At 64.0% G+C, this 25,205-nt stretch overlaps 1 protein-coding gene across 8 annotated transcripts in view; it reads left to right on the top strand.

Moving 5' to 3' along the window:
• The first annotated feature begins 6,623 nt into the window (after positions 1 to 6,623).
• The window catches only part of DCTPP1 (dCTP pyrophosphatase 1), a 28,264-nt gene continuing 9,682 nt past the window's right edge, over positions 6,624 to 25,205 (top strand). The window contains exon 1 of one of the 8 annotated variants that reach the window (XM_073646097.1): positions 6,624 to 6,644. Coding sequence is in view for 1 of the 8 variants with exons in the window: in XM_073646088.1 (XP_073502189.1) it covers positions 21,263 to 21,289 (27 nt within the window). In the remaining 7 variants the exon portion in view is untranslated. The other 7 variants (XM_073646091.1, XM_073646092.1, XM_073646094.1 and 4 more) reach the window with 7 other exon arrangements.

Raw genomic sequence — 25,205 nt, forward strand, 5'->3', positions numbered from 1 at the left:
CGCAGTGTAAGGATGGAGCAGTGGGTGGATCACATAACGTCGTACGGTCAGTGTAAGGACGGAGCAGTGGGTGGATCACACGACGTCGTACAGTCAGTGTAAGGGCGGAGCAGTGGGCGAATCACACAACGTCGTATGGTCAGTGTAAGGACGGAGTCGGGGTGGATCACATGACGTCGGTCAGTGTAAGGAAGGAGCAGTGGGCAGATCACACAACGTCGTACGGTCAGTGTAAGGACGGAGCCGTGGGTGGATCACATGACGTCGTACGGTCAGTGTAAGGATGGAGCAGTGGGCGGATCACATGACGTTGTACGGTCAGTGTAAGGATGGAGCCGTGGGTGGATCACATGACGTCGTACGGTCAGTGTAAGGACGGGGTGGTGGGTGGATCACATGACGTCGTACGGTCAGTGTAAGGACGGGGCGGTGGGTGGATCACATGACGTAGTATGGTCAGCGTAAGGACGGGGCGGTGGGTGGATCACATGACGCCGTACGGTCAGCGTAAGGACGGGGCGGTGGGCGGATCACATGACGTCGTACGGTCAGTGTAAGGACGGGGCGGTGGGCGGATCACATGACGTCGTACGGTCAGTGTAAGGACGGGGCGGTGGGCGGACCACATGAAGTCGTACGGTCAGTGTAAGGACGGGGCGGACCACATGATGTCGTACGGTCAGTGTAAGGACGGGGCGGTGGGTAGATCACATGACGTCGTACGGTCAGTGTAAGGACGGGGCGGTGGGTAGATCACATGACGTCGTACGGTCAGTGTAAGGACGGGGCGGTGGGTGGATCACATGACGTCGTACGGTCAGTGTAAGGACGGGGCGGTGGGCGGATCACATGACGTCGTACCGTCAGTGTAAGGACGGGGCGGTGGGCGGATCACATGACGTCGTACGGTCAGTGTAAGGACGGGGAGGTGGGCGGATCACATGACGTCGTACGGTCAGTGTAAGGACGGGGCGGTGCGCGGATCACAGGACGTCGTAAGGTCAGTGTAAGGACGGGGAGCGGTGGGCGGATCACAGGACGTCGTACGGTCAGTGTAAGGACGGGGCGGTGGGCGGATCACATGACGTCGTACGGTCAGTGTAAGGACGGGGCGGTGGGCGGATCACAGGACGTCGTACGGTCAGTGTAAGGACGGGGCGGTGGGCGGATCACATGACGTCGTACGGTCAGTGTAAGGACGGGGCGGTGGGCGGATCAAATGATGTCGTACGGTCAGTGTAAGGACGGGGCGGTGGGAGGATCACATGACGTCGTACGGTCAGTGTAAGGACGGGGCGGTGGGCGGATCACATGACATCGTACGGTCAGTGTAAGGACGGGGCGGTGGGCGGATCACATGACGTCGTACGGTCAGTGTAAGGACGGGGCGGTGGGTGGATCACATGACATCGTACGGTCAGTGTAAGACGGGGCGGTGGGCGGATCACATGACGTCGTACGGTCAGTGTAAGGACGGGGCGGATCACATGACGTCGTACGGTCAGTGTAAGGACGGGGCGGTGGGTGGACCACATGACGTCGTACGGTCAGTGTAAGGACGGGGCGGATCACATGACGTCGTACGGTCAGTGTAAGGACGGGGCGGTGGGCGGATCACATGACGTCGTACGGTCAGTGTAAGGACGGGGCGGTGGGTGGATCACATGACGTAGTACGGTCAGTGTAAGGACGTGGCGGTGGGCGGATCACATGACGTCATACGGTCAGTGTAAGGACGGGGCGGTGGGTGGATCACATGACGTCGTACGGTCAGTGTAAGGACGGGGCGGTGGGCGGATCACATGACGTCGTACGGTCAGTGTAAGGACGGGGCGGTGGGCGGATCACATGACGTCGTAGGGTCAGTGTAAGGACGGGGCGGTGGGCGGATCACATGACGTCGTACGGTCAGTGTAAGGACGGGGCGGTGCGCGGATCACAGGACGTCGTACGGTCAGTGTAAGGACGGGGAGCGGTGGGCGGATCACAGGACGTCGTACGGTCAGTGTAAGGACGGGGCGGTGGGCGGATCACATGACGTCGTACGGTCAGTGTAAGGATGGGGCGGTGGGCGGATCACAGGACGTCGTACGGTCAGTGTAAGCACGGGGCGGTGGGCGGATCACATGACGTCGTACGGTCAGTGTAAGGACGGGGCGGATCACATGACGTCGTACGGTCAGTGTAAGGACGGGGCGGATCACATGACGTCGTACGGTCAGTGTAAGGACGGGGCGGTGGGTGGACCACATGACGTCGTACGGTCAGTGTAAGGACGGGGCGGATCACATGACGTCGTACGGTCAGTGTAAGGACGGGGCGGTGGGCGGATCACATGACGTCGTACGGTCAGTGTAAGGACGGGGCGGTGGGCGGATCACATGACGTAGTACGGTCAGTGTAAGGACGGGGCGGTGGGCGGATCACATGACGTCGTACGGTCAGTGTAAGGACGGGTCGGTGGGCGGATCACATGACGTCGTACGGTCAGTGTAAGGACGGGGCGGTGGATGGATCACATGACGTCGTACGGTCAGTGTAAGGACGGGGCGGTGGGTGGATCACAGGACGTCGTACGGTCAGTGTAAGGACGGGGCGGTGGGTGGATCACAGGACGTCGTACGGTCAGTGTAAGGACGGGGCGGTGGGCGGATCACATGACGTCGTACGGTCAGTGTAAGGACGGGGCGGTGGGCGGATCACATGACGTCGTACGGTCAGTGTAAGGACGGGGCGGTGGGCGGATCACATGACGTCGTACGGTCAGTGTAAGGACGGGGCGGTGGGTGGATCACATGACGTCGTACGGTCAGTGTAAGGACGGGGCGGTGGGTGGATCACATGACGTCGTACGGTCAGTGTAAGGACGGGGCGGTGGGTGGATCACATGACGTCGTACGGTCAGTGTAAGGACGGGGCGGTGGGCGGATCACATGACGTCGTACGGTCAGTGTAAGGACGGGGCGGTGGGCGGATCACATGACGTCGTACGGTCAGTGTAAGGACGGGGCGGTGGGCGGATCACATGACGTCGTACGGTCAGTGTAAGGACGGGGCGGTGGGCGGATCACAGGACGTCGTACGGTCAGTGTAAGGACGGGGCGGTGGGTGGATCACAGGACGTCGTACGGTCAGTGTAAGGACGGGGCGGTGGGTGGATCACAGGACGTCGTACGGTCAGTGTAAGGACGGGGCGGTGGGCGGATCACAGGACGTCATACGGTCAGTGTAAGGACGGGGCGGTGGGCGGATCACATGACGTCATACGGTCAGTGTAAGGACGGGGCGGTGGGCGGATCACATGACGTCGTACGGTCAGTGTAAGGACGGGGCGGTGGGCGGATCACAGGACGTCGTACGGTCAGTGTAAGGACGGGGCGGTGGGTGGATCACAGGACGTCGTACGGTCAGTGTAAGGACGGGGCGGTGGGGGGATCACAGGACGTCGTACGGTCAGTGTAAGGACGGGGCGGTGGGCGGATCACATGACGTCGTACGGTCAGTGTAAGGACGGGGCGGTGGGTGGATCACATGACGTCGTACGGTCAGTGTAAGGACGGAGCGGTGGGTGGATCACATGACGTCGTACGGTCAGTGTAAGGACGGGGCGGTGGGTGGATCACAGGACGTCGTACGGTCAGTGTAAGGACGGGGCGGTGGGTGGATCACAGGACGTCGTACGGTCAGTGTAAGGACGGGGCGGTGGGGGGATCACAGGACGTCGTACGGTCAGTGTAAGGACGGGGCGGTGGGCGGATCACATGACGTCGTACGGTCAGTGTAAGGACGGGGCGGTGGGCGGATCACATGACGTCGTACGGTCAGTGTAAGGACGGGGCGGTGGATGGATCACATGACGTCGTACGGTCAGTGTAAGGACGGGGTGGTGGGCGAATCACATGACGTCGTACGGTCAGTGTAAGGATGGGGCGGTGGGTGGATCACATGACGTCGTACGGTCAGTGTAAGGACGGGGTGGTGGGCGAATCACATGACGTCGTACGGTCAGTGTAAGGACGGGGCGGTGGGCGGATCACATGACGTCGTACGGTCAGTGTAAGGACGGGGCGGTGGGCGGATCACATGACGTCGTACGGTCAGTGTAAGGACGGGGCGGTGGATGGATCACATGACGTCGTACGGTCAGTGTAAGGACGGGGTGGTGGGCGAATCACATGACGTCGTACGGTCAGTGTAAGGATGGGGCGGTGGGTGGATCACATGACGTCGTACGGTCAGTGTAAGGACGGGGTGGTGGGCGAATCACATGACGTCGTACGGTCAGTGTAAGGATGGGGCGGTGGGTGGATCACATGACGTCGTACGGTCAGTGTAAGGACGGGGCGGTGGGCGGATCACATGACGTCGTACGGTCAGTGTAAGGACGGGGCGGTGGGTGGATCACATGACATCGTACGGTCAGTGTAAGGACGGGGCGGTGGGCGGATCACATGACGTCGTACGGTCAGTGTAAGGACGGGGCGGATCACATGACGTCGTACGGTCAGTGTAAGGACGGGGCGGATCACATGACGTCGTACGGTCAGTGTAAGGACGGGGCGGTGGGCGGATCACATGACGTCGTACGGTCAGTGTAAGGACGGGGCGGTGGGCGGATCACATGACGTCGTACGGTCAGTGTAAGGACGGGGCGGTGGGTGGATCACATGACATCGTACGGTCAGTGTAAGGACGGGGCGGTGGGCGGATCACATGACGTCGTACGGTCAGTGTAAGGACGGGGCGGATCACATGACGTCGTACGGTCAGTGTAAGGACGGGGCGGATCACATGACGTCGTACGGTCAGTGTAAGGACGGGGCGGTGGGCGGATCACATGACGTCGTACGGTCAGTGTAAGGACGGGGCGGTGGGCGGATCACATGACGTAGTACGGTCAGTGTAAGGACGGGGCGGTGGGCGGATCACATGACGTCGTACGGTCAGTGTAAGGACGGGTCGGTGGGCGGATCACATGACGTCGTACGGTCAGTGTAAGGACGGGGCGGTGGATGGATCACATGACGTCGTACGGTCAGTGTAAGGACGGGGCGGTGGGCGGACCACATGACGTCGTACGGTCAGTGTAAGGACGGGGCGGTGGATGGATCACATGACGTCGTACGGTCAGTGTAAGGACGGGGCGGTGGGTGGATCACATGACGTCGTACGGTCAGTGTAAGGACGGGGCGGTGGGTGGATCACATGACGTCGTACGGTCAGTGTAAGGACGGGGCGGTGGATGGATCACATGACGTCGTACGGTCAGTGTAAGGACGGGGCGGTGGGTGGATCACATGACGTCGTACGGTCAGTGTAAGGACGGGGCGGTGGGTGGATCACATGACGTCGTACGGTCAGTGTAAGGACGGGGCGGTGGATGGATCACATGACGTCGTACGGTCAGTGTAAGGACGGGGCGGTGGGCGGATCACATGACGTCGTACGGTCAGTGTAAGGACGGGGCGGTGGGCGGATCACAGGACGTCGTACGGTCAGTGTAAGGACGGGGCGGTGGGTGGATCACAGGACGTCGTACGGTCAGTGTAAGGACGGGGCGGTGGGCGGATCACATGACGTCGTACGGTCAGTGTAAGGACGGGGCGGTGGGCGGATCACATGACGTCGTACGGTCAGTGTAAGGACGGGGCGGTGGATGGATCACATGACGTCGTACGGTCAGTGTAAGGACGGGGCGGTGGATGGATCACATGACGTCGTACGGTCAGTGTAAGGACGGGGCGGTGGGGGGATCACATGACGTCGTACGGTCAGTGTAAGGACGGGGCGGTGGGCGGATCACATGACGTCGTACGGTCAGTGTAAGGACGGGGCGGTGGGCGGATCACATGACGTCGTACGGTCAGTGTAAGGACGGGGCGGTGGGCGGATCACATGACGTCGTACGGTCAGTGTAAGGACGGGGCGGTGGGCGGATCACATGACGTCGTACGGTCAGTGTAAGGACGGGGCGGTGGGTGGATCACATGACGTCGTACGGTCAGTGTAAGGACGGGGCGGTGGGTGGATCACATGACGTCGTACGGTCAGTGTAAGGACGGGGTGGTGGGTGGATCACATGACGTCGTACGGTCAGTGTAAGGACGGGGCGGTGGGCGGATCACATGACGTCGTACGGTCAGTGTAAGGACGGGGCGGTGGGCGGATCACAGGACGTCGTACGGTCAGTGTAAGGACGGGGCGGTGGGCGGATCACATGACGTCGTACGGTCAGTGTAAGGACGGGGCGGTGGGCGGATCACAGGACGTCGTACGGTCAGTGTAAGGACGGGGCGGTGGGTGGATCACAGGACGTCGTACGGTCAGTGTAAGGACGGGGCGGTGGGTGGATCACAGGACGTCGTACGGTCAGTGTAAGGACGGGGCGGTGGGCGGATCACAGGACGTCATACGGTCAGTGTAAGGACGGGGCGGTGGGCGGATCACATGACGTCGTACGGTCAGTGTAAGGACGGGGCGGTGGGCGGATCACAGGACGTCGTACGGTCAGTGTAAGGACGGGGCGGTGGGTGGATCACAGGACGTCGTACGGTCAGTGTAAGGACGGGGTGGTGGGCGGATCACAGGACGTCGTACGGTCAGTGTAAGGACGGGGCGGTGGGGGGATCACAGGACGTCGTACGGTCAGTGTAAGGACGGGGCGGTGGGCGGATCACATGACGTCGTACGGTCAGTGTAAGGACGGGGCGGTGGGCGGATCACATGACGTCGTACGGTCAGTGTAAGGACGGGGCGGTGGATGGATCACATGACGTCGTACGGTCAGTGTAAGGACGGGGTGGTGGGCGAATCACATGACGTCGTACGGTCAGTGTAAGGATGGGGCGGTGGGTGGATCACATGACGTCGTACGGTCAGTGTAAGGACGGGGCGGTGGGTGGATCACAGGACGTCGTACGGTCAGTGTAAGGACGGGGCGGTGGATGGATCACATGACGTCGTACGGTCAGTGTAAGGACGGGGCGGTGGGCGGATCACATGACGTCGTACGGTCAGTGTAAGGACGGGGCGGTGGGCGGATCACATGACGTCGTACGGTCAGTGTAAGGACGGGGCGGTGGATGGATCACATGACGTCGTACGGTCAGTGTAAGGACGGGGCGGTGGGCGGATCACAGGACGTCGTACGGTCAGTGTAAGGACGGGGCGGTGGGCGGATCACATGACGTCGTACGGTCAGTGTAAGGACGGGGTGGTGGGCGGATCACAGGACGTCGTACGGTCAGTGTAAGGACGGGGCGGTGGGCGGATCACAGGACGTCGTACGGTCAGTGTAAGGACGGGGCGGTGGGCGGATCACATGACGTCGTACGGTCAGTGTAAGGACGGGGCGGTGGGCGGATCACATGACGTCGTACGGTCAGTGTAAGGACGGGGTGGTGGGCGGATCACAGGACGTCGTACGGTCAGTGTAAGGACGGGGCGGTGGGCGGATCACAGGACGTCGTACGGTCAGTGTAAGGACGGGGCGGTGGGCGGATCACATGACGTCGTACGGTCAGTGTAAGGACGGGGCGGTGGGCGGATCACATGACGTCGTACGGTCAGTGTAAGGACGGGGCGGTGGGCGGATCACAGGACGTCGTACGGTCAGTGTAAGGACGGGGCGGTGGGCGGATCACAGGACGTCGTACGGTCAGTGTAAGGACGGGGCGGTGGGCGGATCACAGGACGTTCAGCTGCTTGGTGATAATTCGGGGCCGCGCTCTCAACCATCAGCTTCATCTCAGCGGCTCCTTCCCATGATCCCTCGGGTCTCAGGTGCAGTGACGTCAGTTCCTGCATCCAAGCCGGTCTGGTTTCCATGGAGACATCTGTGTCCTTTTGTTCGTAATTAATAAAGCTGTGTGAGGACTGACGTAAGTGGGCGTGTCCTGAATGAAATAGGCGTGTCCGGCGGGAATGGGCGTGGTTTTATAAACGTGATTGGCGCGGACTTTTCAAAGGAAAAAATATATATAAGCTCCGCCCACAACGAAGAACCCTGACAGTGCGCGGAGGAGGAGGAGGAGGAGGAGGAGGAGGACCGGGGGTCTGTCTGTGTGTGTGTTTGTGTGTGACGGGGGGAATGTGCGGAGGAGGAGGAAGACCGGGGGTCTGTGTGTGTGTGTGAGGGGGGGGAATGTGCGGAGGAGGAGGAGGACCGGGGGTCTGTGTGTGTGTGTGAGGGGGGGGAATGTGCGGAGGAGGAGGAGGACCGGGGGTCTGTGTGTGTGTGTGAGGGGAGAATGTGCGGAGGAGGAGGAGGACCGGGGGTCTGTGTGTGTGTGTGAGGGGGGGGAATGTGCGGAGGAGGAGGAGGACCGGGGGTCTGTGTGTGTGTGTGAGGGGGGGGAATGTGCGGAGGAGGAGGAGGACCGGGGGTCTGTGTGTGTGTGAGGGGAGGAATGTGCGGAGGAGGAGGAGGACCGGGGGTCTGTGTGTGTGTGAGGGGGGGAATGTGCGGAGGAGGAGGAGGACCGGGGGTCTGTGTGTGTGAGGGGGGGGAATGTGCGGAGGAGGAGGAGGACCGGGGGTCTGTGTGTGTGTGTGAGGGGAGAATGTGCGGAGGAGGAGGAGGACCGGGGGTCTGTGTGTGTGTGTGAGGGGGGGGAATGTGCGGAGGAGGAGGAGGACCGGGGGTCTGTGTGTGTGTGAGGGGAGGAATGTGCGGAGGAGGAGGAGGACCGGGGGTCTGTGTGTGTGTGAGGGGGGGAATGTGCGGAGGAGGAGGAGGACCGGGGGTCTGTGTGTGTGTGAGGGGGGGAATGTGCGGAGGAGGAGGAGGACCGGGGGTCTGTGTGTGTGTGAGGGGGGGAATGTGCGGAGGAGGAGGACGACCGGGGGTCTGTGTGTGTGTGAGGGGGGGAATGTGCGGAGGAGGAGGAGGACCGGGGGTCTGTCTGTGTGTGTGTTTGTGTGTGACGGGGGGAATGTGCGGAGGAGGAGGAAGACCGGGGGTCTGTGTGTGTGTGTGAGGGGGGGAATGTGCGGAGGAGGAGGAGGACCGGGGGTCTGTGTGTGTGTGAGGGGGGGAATGTGCGGAGGAGGAGGAGGACCGGGGGTCTGTGTGTGTGTGAGGGGAGAATGTGCGGAGGAGGAGGACCGGGGGTCTGTGTGTGTGTGTGAGGGGGGGGAATGTGCGGAGGAGGAGGAGGACCGGGGGTCTGTGTGTGTGTGAGGGGGGGGAATGTGCGGAGGAGGAGGAGGACCGGGGGTCTGTGTGTGTGTGAGGGGGGGGAATGTGCGGAGGAGGAGGAGGACCGGTGGTCTGTGTGTGTGAGGGGGGGAATGTGCGGAGGAGGAGGAGGACCGGTGGTCTGTGTGTGTGTGAGGGGAGAATGTGCGGAGGAGGAGGAGGACCGGGGGTCTGTGTGTGTGTGTGAGGGGGGGAATGTGAGGAGGAGGAGGAGGACCGGGGGTCTGTGTGTGTGTGTGAGGGGGGGAATGTGAGGAGGAGGACCGGGGGTCTGTGTGTGTGTGTGAGGGGGGGAATGTGCGGAGGAGGAGGAGGACCGGGGGTCTGTGTGTGTGTGTGTGAGGGGGGGAATGTGAGGAGGAGGACCGGGGGTCTGTGTGTGTGTGTGTGAGGGGGGGAATGTGCGGAGGAGGAGGAGGACCGGGGGTCTGTGTGTGTGTGTGAGGGGGGGAATGTGCGGAGGAGGAGGAGGACCGGGGGTCTGTGTGTGAGGGGGGGAATGTGCGGAGGAGGAGGAGGGCCGGGGGTCTGTGTGTGTGTGTGAGGGGGGGAATGTGCGGAGGAGGAACGGGGGTCTGTGTGTGTGTGAGGGGGGGAATGTGCGGAGGAGGAACGGGGGTCTGTGTGTGTGTGAGGGGAGGAATGTGCGGAGGAGGAGGAGGACCGGGGGTCTGTCTGTGTGTGTGTGTGTGTGTGTGTGTGTGTGTGTGTGACGGGGGGAATGTGCGGAGGAGGAGGACCGGGGGTCTGTGTGTGTGTGAGGGGGGGAATGTGCGGAGGAGGAGGAGGACCGGGGGTCTGTGTGTGTGTGTGTGTGTGTGTGTGTGTGTGAGGGGGGGAATGTGCGGAGGAGGAGGAGGACCGGGGGTCTGTCTGTGTGTGTGTGTGTGTGTGTGTGACGGGGGGAATGTGCGGAGGAGGAGGAGGACCGGGGGTCTTTCTCTGTGTGAGGGGGGGAATGTGCGGAGGAGGAGGACCGGGGGTCTGTCTGTGTGTGTGTGTGAGGGGGGGAATGTGCGGAGGAGGAGGAGGACCGGGGGTCTGTGTGTGTGTGTGTGTGTGAGGGGAGAATGTGAGGTGGAGGAGGACCGGGGGGGGGTGTGTGTGTGTGAGGGGGGGAATGTGCGGAGGAGGAGGACCGGGGGGGTGTGTGTGTGTGTGTGTGTGTGTGTGTGTGTGTGTGTGTGACGGGGGGAATGTGCGGAGGAGGAGGAGGACCGGGGGTCTGTGTGTGTGTGTGACGGGGGGAATGTGCGGAGGAGGAGGATGACCGGTGGTGTGTGTGTGTGAGGGGGGGAATGTGCGGAGGAGGAGGACCGGGGGTCTGTGTGTGTGTGAGGGGGGGGGTATGTGCGGAGGAGGAGGACCGGGGGTCTGTGTGTGTGTGACGGGGGGAATGTGCGGAGGAGGAGGAGGAGGACCGGGGGTCTGTGTGTGTGTGAGGGGTGGAATGTGCGGAGGAGGAGGACCGGGGGAATGTGCGGAGGAGGAGGAGGACCGGGGGTCTGTGTGTGTGTGAGGGGAGAATGTGCGGAGGAGGAGGAGGACCGGGGGTCTGTGTGTGTGTGAGGGGGGAATGTGCGGAGGAGGAGGAGGACCGGGGTCTGTCTGTGTGTGTGTGTGTGTGTGTGTGTGTGAGGGGGGGAATGTGCGGAGGAGGAGGAGGACCGGGGGTTTGTCTGTGTGTGTGTGTGTGACGGGGGGAATGTGCGGAGGAGGAGGAGGACCGGGGGTCTGTCTGTGTGTGAGGGGGGGAATGTGCGGAGGAGGAGGAGGACCGGGGGTCTGTCTCTGTGTGTGTGACGGGGGGAATGTGCGGAGGAGGAGGAGGACCGGGGGTCTGTGTGTGTGTGAGGGGAGAATGTGCGGAGGAGGAGGAGGACCGGGGGGGTGTGTGTGTGTGAGGGGGGGAATGTGCGGAGGAGGAGGACCGGGGGTGTGTGTGTGTGTGTGTGTGTGTGTGTGTGAGGGGAGAATGTGCGGAGGAGGTGGAGGACCGGGGGTGTGTGTGTGTGTGTGAGGGGAGAACGTGCGGAGGAGGTGGAGGACCGGGGGTGTGTGTGTGTGTGTGTGAGGGGAGAATGTGCGGAGGAGGAGGAGGACCGGGGGTCTGTGTGTGTGACGGGGGGAATGTGCGGAGTAGGAGGACCGGGGGTCTGTGTGTGTGATGGGGGGAATGTGCGGAGGAGGAGGACTGGGGGTCTGTGTGTGTGTGTGTGTGTGTGTGTGTGTGTGACGGGGGAGAATGTGCGGAGGAGGAGGACCGGGGGTCTGTGTGTGTGTGTGTGTGTGTGTGTGTGTGTGTGTGACGGGGGAGAATGTGCGGAGGAGGAGGACCGGGGGTCTGTGTGTGTGTGTGTGTGTGTGTGTGTGTGTGTGTGTGTGACGGGGGAGAATGTGCGGAGGAGGAGGACCGGGGGTCTGTGTGTGTGTGTGACGGGGGAGAATGTGCGGAGGAGGAGGACCGGGGGTCTGTGTGTGTGAGGGGAGAATGTGAGGAGGAGGACCGGGGGTCTGTGTGTGTGAGGGGAGAATGTGAGGAGGAGGACCGGGGGGGGGGTGTGTGAGGGGAGAATGTGCGGAGGAGGAGGACCGGGGGGGGGTGTGTGTGTGAGGGGGGAATGTGCGGAGGAGGAGGACCGGGGGTCTGTGTGTGTGTGAGGGGGGAATGTGCGGAGGAGGAGGACCGGGGGTCTGTGTGTGTGTGTGAGGGGGGGGAATGTGCGGAGGAGGAGGGCCAGGGGTCTGTGTGTGTGTGTGTGTGAGGGGGGAATGTGCGGAGGAGGAGGACCGGGGGTCTGTGTGTGTGACGGGGGGAATGTGCGGAGGAGGAGGACCGGGGGTCTGTGTGTGTGACGGGGGGAATGTGCGGAGGAGGAGGACCGGGGGTCTGTGTGTGTGACGGGGGGAATGTGCGGAGGAGGAGGTCCGGGGGTCTGTGTGTGTGTGAGGGGGGGAATGTGCGGAGGAGGAGGAGGAGGACCGGGGGTCTGTGTGTGTGTGAGGGGGGGAATGTGCGGAGGAGGAGGAGGAGGACCGGGTGTCTGTGTGTGTGTGAGGGGGGGAATGTGCGGAGGAGGAGGAGGACCGGGGGTCTGTGTGTGTGTGAGGGGGGGCAATGTGCGGAGGAGGAGGAGGACCGGGGGTCTGTGTGTGTGTGAGGGGAGAATGTGCGGAGGAGGAGGAGGACCGGGGGTCTGTGTGTGTGTGTGAGGGGGGGAATGTGCGGAGGAGGAGGAGGACCGGGGGTCTGTGTGTGTGTGTGAGGGGGGGAATGTGCGGAGGAGGAGGAGGACCGGGGGTCTGTGTGTGTGTGTGTGAGGGGGGGAATGTGCGGAGGAGGAGGAGGACCGGGGGTCTGTGTGTGTGTGTGTGAGGGGGGGAATGTGCGGAGGAGGAGGAGGACCGGGGGTCTGTGTGTGTGTGTGTGAGGGGGGGAATGTGCGGAGGAGGAGGAGGACCGGGGGTCTGTGTGTGTGTGAGGGGGGGAATGTGCGGAGGAGGAGGAGGACCGGGGGTCTGTGTGTGTGTGAGGGGGAGAATGTGCGGAGGAGGAGAAGGACCGGGGGTCTGTGTGTGTGTGAGGGGGGGAATGTGCGGAGGAGGAGGAGGACCGGGGGTCTGTGTGTGTGTGTGAGGCGGGGAATGTGCGGAGGAGGAGGAGGACCGGGGGTCTGTGTGTGTGTGAGGGGGGGAATGTGCGGAGGAGGAGGAGGACCGGGGGTCTGTGTGTGTGTGAGGGGGGGAATGTGCGGAGGAGGAGGAGGACCGGGGGTCTGTGTGTGTGTGAGGGGGGGAATGTGCGGAGGAGGAGGAGGACCGGGGGTCTGTGTGTGTGTGAGGGGGGGAATGTGCGGAGGAGGAGGAGGACCGGGGGTCTGTGTGTGTGTGAGGGGGGGAATGTGCGGAGGAGGAGGACCGGGGGTCTGTGTGTGTGTGAGGGGGGGAATGTGCGGAGGAGGAGGAGGACCGGGGGTCTGTCTGTGTGTGTGTGTGTGAGGGGGGGGAATGTGCGGAGGAGGAGGAGGACCGGGGGTCTGTGTGTGTGTGAGGGGAGAATGTGCGGAGGAGGAGGAGGAGGACCGGGGGTCTGTGTGTGTGTGAGGGGGGGGAATGTGCGGAGGAGGAGGAGGACCGGGGGTCTGTGTGTGTGTGAGGGGAGGAATGTGCGGAGGAGGAGGAGGACCGGGGGTCTGTGTGTGTGAGGGGGGGAATGTGCGGAGGAGGAGGAGGACCGGGGGTCTGTCTGTGTGTGTGTGTGTGAGGGGGGGAATGTGCGGAGGAGGAGGAGGACCGGGGGTCTGTCTCTGTGTGAGGGGGGGAATGTGCGGAGGAGGAGGAGGACCGGGGGTCTGTGTGTGTGTGAGGGGAGGAATGTGCGGAGGAGGAGGAGGACCGGGGGGGTGTGTGTGTGTGACGGGGGGAATGTGCGGAGGAGGAGGAGGACCGGGGGTCTGTGTGTGTGTGTGACGGGGGGAATGTGCGGAGGAGGAGGAGGACCGGGGGGGTGTGTGTGTGTGAGGGGGGGAATGTGCGGAGGAGGAGGACCGGGGGTCTGTCTGTGTGTTTGTGTGTGTGTGTGACGGGGGGAATGTGCGGAGGAGGAGGAGGACCGGGGGTCTGTGTGTGTGACGGGGGGAATGTGCGGAGGAGGAGGAGGACCGGGGGGGGTGTGTGTGAGGGGAGAATGTGCGGAGGAGGTGGAGGACCGGGGGTGTGTGTGTGTGTGTGTGTGTGAGGGGGGGAATGTGCGGAGGAGGAGGAGGACCGGGGGGGTGTGTGTGTGTGTGTGTGTGTGTGTGTGAGGGGAGAACGTGCGGAGGAGGTGGAGGACCGGGGGTGTGTGTGTGTGTGTGTGTGTGTGTGTGTGTGTGTGTGTGAGGGGGGGAATATGCGGAGGAGGAGGAGGACCGGGGGGGTGTGTGTGTGTGTGTGTGTGTGTGTGAGGGGAGAATGTGCGGAGGAGGAGGAGGACCGGGGGTCTGTGTGTGTGACGGGGGGAATGTGCGGAGTAGGAGGACCGGGGGTCTGTGTGTGTGATGGGGGGAATGTGCGGAGGAGGAGGACCGGGGGTGTGTGTGTGTGTGACGGGGGAGAATGTGCGGAGGAGGAGGACCGGGGGTCTGTGTGTGTGTGTGACGGGGGAGAATGTGCGGAGGAGGAGGACCGGGGGTCTGTGTGTGTGAGGGGAGAATGTGAGGAGGAGGACCGGGGGGGGGTGTGTGAGGGGAGAATGTGCGGAAGAGGAGGACCGGGGGGGGGTGTGTGTGAGGGGGGAATGTGCGGAGGAGGAGGACCGGGGGTCTGTGTGTGTGTGAGGGGGGAATGTGCGGAGGACGAGGACCGGGGGTCTGTGTGTGTGTGAGGGGGGAATGTGCGGAGGAGGAGGACCGGGGGTCTGTGTGTGTGTGAGGGGGGGGGAATGTGCGGAGGAGGAGGACCAGGGGTCTGTGTGTGTGTGAGGGGGGAATGTGCGGAGGAGGAGGACCGGGGGTCTGTGTGTGTGTGTGTGAGGGGGGAATGTGCGGAGGAGGAGGACCGGGGGTCTGTGTGTGTGACGAGGGGCAATGTGCGGAGGAGGAGGACCGGGGGTCTGTGTGTGTGACGGGGGGAATGTGCGGAGGAGGAGGACCGGGGGTCTGTGTGTGTGTGAGGGGGGGAATGTGCGGAGGAGGAGGAGGACCGGGGGTCTGTGTGTGTGTGAGGGGGGGAATGTGCGGAGGAGGAGGAGGACCGGGGGTCTGTGTGTGTGTGAGGGGGGGAATGTGCGGAGGAGGAGGAGGACCGGGTGTCTGTGTGTGTGTGAGGGGGGGAATGTGCGGAGGAGGAGGAGGACCGGGGGTCTGTGTGTGTGTGAGGGGGGGCAATGTGCGGAGGAGGAGGACGACCGGGGGTCTGTGTGTGTGTGAGGGGGGGCAATGTGCGGAGGAGGAGGACGACCGGGGGTCTGTGTGTGTGTGAGGGGGGGAATGTGCGGAGGAGGAGGATGACCGGGGGTCTGTGTGTGTGTGTGTGTGTGTGTGTGTGTGTGACGGGGGGAATGTGCGGAGGAGGAGGAGGACCGGGGGTCTGTGTGTGTGTGAGGGGGGGAATGTGCGGAGGAGGAGGAGGACCGGGGGTCTGTGTGTGTGTGTGGGGGGGAATGTGCGGAGGAGGAGGAGGACCGGGGGTCTGTGTGTGTGTGTGACGGGGGGAATGTGCGGAGGAGGAGGATGACCGGTGGTGTGTGTGTGTGAGGGGGGGAATGTGCGGAGGAGGAGGACCGGGGGTCTGTGTGTGTGTGAGGGGGGGGGTATGTGCGGAGGAGGAGGACCGGGGGTCTGTGTGTGTGTGACGGGGGGAATGTGCGGAGGAGGAGGAGGAGGACCGGGGGTCTGTGTGTGTGTGAGGGGTGGAATGTGCGGAGGAGGAGGACCGGGGGAATGTGCGGAGGAGGAGGAGGACCGGGGGTCTGTGTGTGTGTGAGGGGAGAATGTGCGGAGGAGGAGGAGGACCGGGGGTCTGTGTGTGTGTGAGGGGGGAATGTGCGGAGGAGGAGGAGGACCGGGGTCTGTCTGTGTGTGTGTGTGTGTGTGTGAGGGGGGGGATGTGCGGAGGAGGAGGAGGACCGGGGGTCTGTCTGTCTGTGTGTGTGTGTGTGACGGGGGGAATGTGCGGAGGAGGAGGAGGACCGGGGGTCTGTCTGTGTGTGAGGGGGGGAATGTGCGGAGGAGGAGGAGGACCGGGGGTCTGTCTCTGTGTGTGTGACGGGGGGAATGTGCGGAGGAGGAGGAGGACCGGGGGTCTGTGTGTGTGTGAGGGGAGAATGTGCGGAGGAGGAGGAGGACCGGGGGGGTGTGTGTGTGTGAGGGGGGGAATGTGCGGAGGAGGAGGACCGGGGGTCTGTCTGTGTGTGTGTGTGTGTGAGGGGCGGAATGTGCGGAGGAGGAGGAGGACCGGGGGGGGGTGTGTGTGTGTGTGTGTGTGTGTGTGTGTGTGTGTGTGAGGGGAGAATGTGCGGAGGAGGTGGAGGACCGGGGGTGTGTGTGTGTGTGTGAGGGGAGAACGTGCGGAGGAGGTGGAGGACCGGGGGTGTGTGTGTGTGTGTGTGTGAGGGGAGAATGTGCGGAGGAGGAGGAGGACCGGGGGTCTGTGTGTGTGACGGGGGGAATGTGCGGAGTAGGAGGACCGGGGGTCTGTGTGTGTGATGGGGGGAATGTGCGGAGGAGGAGGACTGGGGGTCTGTGTGTGTGTGTGTGTGTGTGTGTGACGGGGGAGAATGTGCGGAGGAGGAGGACCGGGGGTCTGTGTGTGTGTGTGTGTGTGTGTGACGGGGGGAATGTGCGGAGGAGGAGGAGGACCGGGGGTCTGTGTGTGTGTGAGGGGGGGAATGTGCGGAGGAGGAGGAGGACCGGGGGTCTGTGTGTGTGTGTGGGGGGGAATGTGCGGAGGAGGAGGAGGACCGGGGGTCTGTGTGTGTGTGTGACGGGGGGAATGTGCGGAGGAGGAGGATGACCGGTGGTGTGTGTGTGTGAGGGGGGGAATGTGCGGAGGAGGAGGACCGGGGGTCTGTGTGTGTGTGAGGGGGGGGGTATGTGCGGAGGAGGAGGACCGGGGGTCTGTGTGTGTGTGACGGGGGGAATGTGCGGAGGAGGAGGAGGAGGACCGGGGGTCTGTGTGTGTGTGAGGGGTGGAATGTGCGGAGGAGGAGGACCGGGGGAATGTGCGGAGGAGGAGGAGGACCGGGGGTCTGTGTGTGTGTGAGGGGAGAATGTGCGGAGGAGGAGGAGGACCGGGGGTCTGTGTGTGTGTGAGGGGGGAATGTGCGGAGGAGGAGGAGGACCGGGGTCTGTCTGTGTGTGTGTGTGTGTGTGTGAGGGGGGGAATGTGCGGAGGAGGAGGAGGACCGGGGGTCTGTCTGTGTGTGTGTGTGTGACGGGGGGAATGTGCGGAGGAGGAGGAGGACCGGGGGTCTGTCTGTGTGTGAGGGGGGGAATGTGCGGAGGAGGAGGAGGACCGGGGGTCTGTCTCTGTGTGTGTGACGGGGGGAATGTGCGGAGGAGGAGGAGGACCGGGGGTCTGTGTGTGTGTGAGGGGAGAATGTGCGGAGGAGGAGGAGGACCGGGGGGGTGTGTGTGTGTGAGGGGGGGAATGTGCGGAGGAGGAGGACCGGGGGTCTGTCTGTGTGTGTGTGTGTGTGTGTGTGTGTGTGTGTGAGGGGAGAATGTGCGGAGGAGGTGGAGGACCGGGGGTGTGTGTGTGTGTGTGAGGGGAGAACGTGCGGAGGAGGTGGAGGACCGGGGGTGTGTGTGTGTGTGTGTGAGGGGAGAATGTGCGGAGGAGGAGGAGGACCGGGGGTCTGTGTGTGTGACGGGGGGAATGTGCGGAGTAGGAGGACCGGGGGTCTGTGTGTGTGATGGGGGGAATGTGCGGAGGAGGAGGACTGGGGGTCTGTGTGTGTGTGTCTGTGTGTGTGTGTGTGTGTGTGTGTGTGTGTGTGTGTGTGTGTGTGTGTGACGGGGGAGAATGTGCGGAGGAGGAGGACCGGGGGTCTGTGTGTGTGTGTGACGGGGGAGAATGTGCGGAGGAGGAGGACCGGGGGTCTGTGTGTGTGAGGGGAGAATGTGAGGAGGAGGACCGGGGGTCTGTGTGTGTGAGGGGAGAATGTGAGGAGGAGGACCGGGGGGGGGGTGTGTGAGGGGAGAATGTGCGGAGGAGGAGGACCGGGGGGGGGTGTGTGTGTGAGGGGGGAATGTGCGGAGGAGGAGGACCGGGGGTCTGTGTGTGTGTGAGGGGGGAATGTGCGGAGGAGGAGGACCGGGGGTCTGTGTGTGTGTGTGAGGGGGGGGAATGTGCGGAGGAGGAGGGCCAGGGGTCTGTGTGTGTGTGTGTGTGAGGGGGGAATGTGCGGAGGAGGAGGACCGGGGGTCTGTGTGTGTGACGGGGGGAATGTGCGGAGGAGGAGGACCGGGGGTCTGTGTGTGTGACGGGGGGAATGTGCGGAGGAGGAGGACCGGGGGTCTGTGTGTGTGACGGGGGGAATGTGCGGAGGAGGAGGTCCGGGGGTCTGTGTGTGTGTGAGGGGGGGAATGTGCGGAGGAGGAGGAGGAGGACCGGGGGTCTGTGTGTGTGTGAGGGGGGGAATGTGCGGAGGAGGAGGAGGACCGGGTGTCTGTGTGTGTGTGAGGGGGGGAATGTGCGGAGGAGGAGGAGGACCGGGGGTCTGTGTGTGTGTGAGGGGGGGCAATGTGCGGAGGAGGAGGAGGACCGGGGGTCTGTGTGTGTGTGAGGGGAGAATGTGCGGAGGAGGAGGAGGACCGGGGGTCTGTGTGTGTGTGTGAGGGGGGGAATGTGCGGAGGAGGAGGAGGACCGGGGGTCTGTGTGTGTGTGTGTGAGGGGGGGAATGTGCGGAGGAGGAGGAGGACCGGGGGTCTGTGTGTGTGTGTGTGAGGGGGGGAATGTGCGGAGGAGGAGGAGGACCGGGGGTCTGTGTGTGTGTGAGGGGGGGAATGTGCGGAGGAGGAGGAGGACCGGGGGTCTGTGTGTGTGTGAGGGGGAGAATGTGCGGAGGAGGAGGAGGACCGGGGGTCTGTGTGTGTGTGAGGGGGGGAATGTGCGGAGGAGGAGGAGGACCGGGGGTCTGTGTGTGTGTGTGAGGCGGGGAATGTGCGGAGGAGGAGGAGGACCGGGGGTCTGTGTGTGTGTGAGGGGGGGAATGTGCGGAGGAGGAGGAGGACCGGGGGTCTGTGTGTGTGTGTGAGGCGGGGAATGTGCGGAGGAGGAGGAGGACCGGGGGTCTGTGTGTGTGAGGGGGGGAATGTGCGGAGGAGGAGGAGGACCGGGGGTCTGTGTGTGTGTGAGGGGGGGAATGTGCGGAGGAGGAGGAGGACCGGGGGTCTGTGTGTGTGTGAGGGGGGGAATGTGCGGAGGAGGAGGAGGACCGGGGGTCTGTCTGTGTGTGTGTGTGTGTGTGTGTGTGTGTGTGTGTGTGTGTGTGAGGGGGGGAATGTGCGGAGGAGGAGGAGGACCGGGGGTCTGTCTGTGTGTGTGTGTGTGTGTGTGTGTGAGGGGGGAGAATGTGCGGAGGAGGAGGAGGAGGACCGGGGGTCTGTGTGTGTGTGAGGGGGGGGAATGTGCGGAGGAGGAGGAGGACCGGGGGTCTGTGTGTGTGTGAGGGGAGGAATGTGCGGAGGAGGAGGAGGACCGGGGGTCTGTGTGTGTGAGGGGGGGAATGTGCGGAGGAGGAGGAGGACCGGGGGTCTGTCTGTGTGTGTGTGTGAGGGGGGGAATGTGCGGAGGAGGAGGAGGACCGGGGGTCTGTCTCTGTGTGAGGGGGGGAATGTGCGGAGGAGGAGGAGGACCGGGGGTCTGTGTGTGTGTGAGGGGAGGAATGTGCGGAGGAGGAGGAGGACCGGGGGGGTGTGTGTGTGTGACGGGGGGAATGTGCGGAGGAGGAGGAGGACCCGGGGGTCTGTGTGTGTGTGTGTGTGAGGGGGGGAATATGCGGAGGAGGAGGAGGACCGGGGGGGGGTGTGTGTGTGTGTGTGTGTGAGGGGAGAATGTGCGGAGGAGGAGGAGGACCGGGGGTCTGTGTGTGTGACGGGGGGAATGTGCGGAGTAGGAGGACCGGGGGTCTGTGTGTGTGATGGGGGGAATGTGCGGAGGAGGAGGACCGGGGGTGTGTGTGTGTGTGACGGGGGAGAATGTGCGGAGGAGGAGGACCGGGGGTCTGTGTGTGTGTGTGACGGGGGAGAATGTGCGGAGGAGGAGGACCGGGGGTCTGTGTGTGTGAGGGGAGAATGTGAGGAGGAGGACCGGGGGGGGGGTGTGTGAGGGGAGAATGTGCGGAAGAGGAGGACCGGGGGGGGGTGTGTGTGAGGGGGGAATGTGCGGAGGAGGAGGACCGGGGGTCTGTGTGTGTGTGAGGGGGGAATGTGCGGAGGAGGAGGACCGGGGGTCTGTGTGTGTGTGAGGGGGGGGGAATGTGCGGAGGAGGTGGACCGGGGGTCTGTGTGTGTGTGAGGGGGGGGGAATGTGCGGAGGAGGAGGACCAGGGGTCTGTGTGTGTGAGGGGGGAATGTGCGGAGGAGGAGGACCGGGGGTCTGTGTGTGTGTGTGTGTGAGGGGGGAATGTGCGGAGGAGGAGGACCGGGGGTCTGTGTGTGTGACGAGGGGGAATGTGCGGAGGAGGAGGACCGGGGGTCTGTGTGTGTGACGGGGGGAATGTGCGGAGGAGTAGGACCGGGGGTCTGTGTGTGTGTGAGGGGGGGAATGTGCGGAGGAGGAGGAGGATCGGGGGTCTGTGTGTGTGTGAGGGGGGGAATGTGCGGAGGAGGAGGAGGACCGGGGGTCTGTGTGTGTGTGAGGGGGGGAATGTGCGGAGGAGGAGGAGGACCGGGTGTCTGTGTGTGTGTGAGGGGGGGAATGTGCGGAGGAGGAGGAGGACCGGGGGTCTGTGTGTGTGTGAGGGGGGGCAATGTGCGGAGGAGGAGGACGACCGGGGGTCTGTGTGTGTGTGAGGGGGGGCAATGTGCGGAGGAGGAGGACGACCGGGGGTCTGTGTGTGTGTGAGGGGGGGAATGTGCGGAGGAGGAGGATGACCGGGGGTCTGTCTGTGTGTGTGTGTGTGTGTGTGTGTGTGTGTGTGTGTGTGTGACGGGGGGAATGTGCGGAGGAGGAGGAGGACCGGGGGTCTGTGTGTGTGTGAGGGGGGGAATGTGCGGAGGAGGAGGAGGACCGGGGGTCTGTGTGTGTGTGTGTGGGGGGGAATGTGCGGAGGAGGAGGAGGAACGGGGGTCTGTGTGTGTGTGTGAGGGGGGGAATGTGCGGAGGAGGAGGAGGACCGGGGGTCTGTGTGTGTGTGAGGGGAGAATGTGCGGAGGAGGAGGAGGACCGGGGGTCTGTGTGTGTGTGAGGGGGGGGGAATGTGCGGAGGAGGAGGAGGAGGACCGGGGGTCTGTGTGTGTGTGTGAGGGGGGGGAATGTGCGGAGGAGGAGGAGGACCGGGGGTCTGTGTGTGTGTGAGGGGAGGAATGTGCAGAGGAGGAGGAGGACCGGGGGTCTGTGTGTGTGTGAGGGGAGGAATGTGCAGAGGAGGAGGAGGACCGGGGGTCTGTGTGTGTGAGGGGGGGAATGTGCGGAGGAGGAGGAGGACCGGGGGTCTGTGTGTGTGTGAGGGGAGAATGTGCGGAGGAGGAGGAGGACCGGGGGTCTGTGTGTGTGAGGGGGGGAATGTGCGGAGGAGGAGGAGGACCGGGGGTCTGTGTGTGTGTGTGAGGGGGGGAATGTGCGGAGGAGGAGGAGGACCGGGGGTCTGTGTGTGTGTGAGGGGGGGAATGTGCGGAGGAGGAGGAGGACCGGGGGTCTGTGTGTGTGTGAGGGGGGGAATGTGCGGAGGAGGAGGAGGACCGGGGGTCTGTGTGTGTGTGAGGGGGGGAATGTGCGGAGGAGGAGGAGGACCGGGGGTCTGTGTGTGTGTGAGGGGGGGCAATGTGCGGAGGAGGAGGACGACCGGGGGTCTGTGTGTGTGTGAGGGGGGGCAATGTGCGGAGGAGGAGGACGACCGGGGGTCTGTGTGTGTGTGAGGGGGGGCAATGTGCGGAGGAGGAGGAGGACCGGGGGTTTGTCTGTGTGTGTGTGTGTGTGTGTGTGTGACGGGGGGAATGTGCGGAGGAGGAGGAAGACCGGGGGTCTGTGTGTGTGTGAGGGGGGGAATGTGTGGAGGAGGACCGGGGGTCTGTGTGTGTGTGAGGGGGGGAATGTGCGGAGGAGGAGGAGGACCGGGGGTCTGTGTGTGTGTGAGGGGGGGAATGTGCGGAGGAGGAGGAGGACCGGGGGTCTGTGTGTGTGTGAGGGGAGAATGTGCGGAGGAGGAGGACCGGGGGTCTGTGTGTGTGTGAGGGGGGGGAATGTGCGGAGGAGGAGGAGGACCGGGGGTATGTGTGTGTGTGAGGGGGGGGAATGTGCGGAGGAGGAGGAGGACCGGGGGTCTGTGTGTGTGTGAGGGGGGGGAATGTGCGGAGGAGGAGGAGGACCGGGGGTCTGTGTGTGTGAGGGGGGGAATGTGCGGAGGAGGAGGAGGACCGTTGGTCTGTGTGTGTGTGAGGGGAGAATGTGCGGAGGAGGAGGAGGACCGGGGGTCTGTGTGTGTGTGTGAGGGGGGGAATGTGAGGAGGAGGACCGGGGGTCTGTGTGTGTGTGTGAGGGGGGGAATGTGAGGAGGAGGACCGGGGGTCTGTGTGTGTGTGTGAGGGGGGGAATGTGCGGAGGAGGAGGAGGACCGGGGGTCTGTGTGTGTGTGAGGGGGGGAATGTGCGGAGGAGGAGGAGGACCGGGGGTCTGTGTGTGAGGGGGGGAATGTGCGGAGGAGGAGGAGGGCCGGGGGTCTGTGTGTGTGTGTGAGGGGGGGAATGTGCGGAGGAGGAACGGGGGTCTGTGTGTGTGTGAGGGGGGGAATGTGCGGAGGAGGAACGGGGGTCTGTGTGTGTGTGAGGGGGGGAATGTGCGGAGGAGGAGGAGGACCGGGGGTCTGTCTGTGTGTGTGTGTGTGTGTGTGTGTGTGACGGGGGGAATGTGCGGAGGAGGAGGACCGGGGGTCTGTGTGTGTGTGAGGGGGGGAATGTGCGGAGGAGGAGGAGGACCGGGGGTCTGTCTGTGTGTGTGTGTGTGTGTGTGAGGGGGGGAATGTGCGGAGGAGGAGGAGGACCGGGGGTCTGTCTGTGTGTGTGTGTGTGTGTGTGTGTGTGTGTGTGACGGGGGGAATGTGCGGAGGAGGAGGAGGACCGGGGGTCTGTCTCTGTGTGAGGGGGGGAATGTGCGGAGGAGGAGGAGGACCGGGGGTCTGTGTGTGTGTGAGACGGGGGGAATGTGCGGAGGAGGAGGAGGACCGGGGGTCTGTGTGTGTGTGTGTGTGAGGGGAGAATGTGAGGTGGAGGAGGACCGGGGGGGGGTGTGTGTGTGTGAGGGGGGGAATGTGCGGAGGAGGAGGACCGGGGGGGTGTGTGTGAGTGTGTGTGTGTGTGTGTGTGTGTGACGGGGGGAATGTGCGGAGGAGGACCGGGGGTCTGTGTGTGTGTGTGACGGGGGGAATGTGCGGAGGAGGAGGAGGACCGGTGGTGTGTGTGTGTGTGTGTGTGAGGGGGGGAATGTGCGGAGGAGGAGGACCGGGGGTCTGTCTGTGTGTGTTTGTGTGTGTGTGTGTGACGGGGGGAATGTGCGGAGGAGGAGGAGGACCGGGGGTCTGTGTGTGTGACGGGGGGAATGTGCGGAGGAGGAGGAGGACCGGGGGGGGTGTGTGTGAGGGGAGAATGTGCGGAGGAGGTGGAGGACCGGGGGTGTGTGTGTGTGTGTGTGTGTGACGGGGGGAATGTGCGGAGGAGGAGGACCGGGGGTCTGTGTGTGTGAGGAGGGGAATGTGTGGAGGAGGAGGACCGGGGGTCTGTGTGTGTGACGGGGGGAATGTGCGGAGTAGGAGGACCGGGGGTCTGTGTGTGTGACGGGGGAGAATGTGCGGAGGAGGAGGACCGGGGGTCTGTGTGTGTGTGTGTGACGGGGGAGAATGTGCGGAGGAGGAGGACCGGGGGTCTGTGTGTGTGTGTGTGACGGGGGAGAATGTGCGGAGGAGGAGGACCGGGGGTCTGTGTGTGTGTGTGTGACGGGGGAGAATGTGCGGAGGAGGAGGACCGGGGGTCTGTGTGTGTGTGTGTGACGGGGGAGAATGTGCGGAGGAGGAGGACCGGGGGTCTGTGTGTGTGAGGGGGGAGTGTGCGGAGGAGGAGGAGGACCGGGGGTCTGTGTGTGTGAGGGGGGAGTGTGCGGAGGAGGACTGGGGGTCTGTGTGTGTGTGACGGGGGAGAATGTGCGGAGGAGGACTGGGGGTCTGTGTGTGTGAGGGGTGAGTGTGCGGAGGAGGACTGGGGGTCTGTGTGTGTGAGGGGTGAGTGTGCGGAGGAGGAGGAGGACTGGGGGTCTGTGTGTGTGTGAGGGGGGAGTGTGCGGAGGAGGAGGACCGGGGGTCTGTGTGTGTGTGAGGGGGGAGTGTGCGGAGGAGGAGGACCGGGGGGAATGTGCGGAGGAGGAGGACCGGGGGTCTGTGTGTGTGAGGGGGGAGTGTGCGGAGGAGGAGGAGGACCGGGGGTCTGTGTGAGGGGAGAATGTGCGGAGGAGGAGGAGGAGGACCGGGGGTCTGTGTGTGTGTGAGGGGGGGGAATGTGCGGAGGAGGAGGAGGAGGACCGGGGGTCTGTGTGTGTGTGAGGGGGGGGAATGTGCGGAGGAGGAGGAGGAGGACCGGGGGTCTGTGTGTGTGTGAGGGGGGGGAATGTGCGGAGGAGGAGGACCGGGGGTCTGTGTGTGTGTGAGGGGGGGGAATGTGCGGAGGAGGAGGACCGGGGGTCTGTGTGTGTGAGGGGGGGAATGTGCGGAGGAGGAGGAGGACCGGGGGTCTGTGTGTGTGTGAGGGGAGAATGTGCGGAGGAGGAGGAGGACCGGGGGTCTGTGTGTGTGTGAGGGGGGGAATGTGCGGAGGAGGAGGAGGACCGGGGGTCTGTGTGTGTGTGTGAGGGGGGGAATGTGCGGAGGAGGAGGAGGACCGGGGGTCTGTGTGTGTGTGAGGGGGGGAATGTGCGGAGGAGGAGGAGGAGGACCGGGGGTCTGTGTGTGTGTGAGGGGGGGGAATGTGCGGAGGAGGAGGAGGAGGACCGGGGGTCTGTGTGTGTGTGAGGGGGGGGAATGTGCGGAGGAGGAGGACCGGGGGTCTGTGTGTGTGAGGGGGGGAATGTGCGGAGGAGGAGGAGGACCGGGGGTCTGTGTGTGTGTGAGGGGAGAATGTGCGGAGGAGGAGGAGGACCGGGGGTCTGTGTGTGTGTGAGGGGGGGAATGTGCGGAGGAGGAGGAGGACCGGGGGTCTGTGTGTGTGTGTGAGGGGGGGAATGTGCGGAGGAGGAGGAGGACCGGGGGTCTGTGTGTGTGTGAGGGGGGGAATGTGCGGAGGAGGAGGAGGAGGACCGGGGGTCTGTGTGTGTGTGTGA

The sequence above is a fragment of the Phyllobates terribilis genome, unplaced genomic scaffold (genome assembly GCF_046119375.1).
Source record: "Phyllobates terribilis strain yellow unplaced genomic scaffold, ASM4611937v1 Scaffold_9__5_contigs__length_417890890, whole genome shotgun sequence".
NCBI lineage: Eukaryota > Metazoa > Chordata > Amphibia > Anura > Dendrobatidae > Phyllobates > Phyllobates terribilis.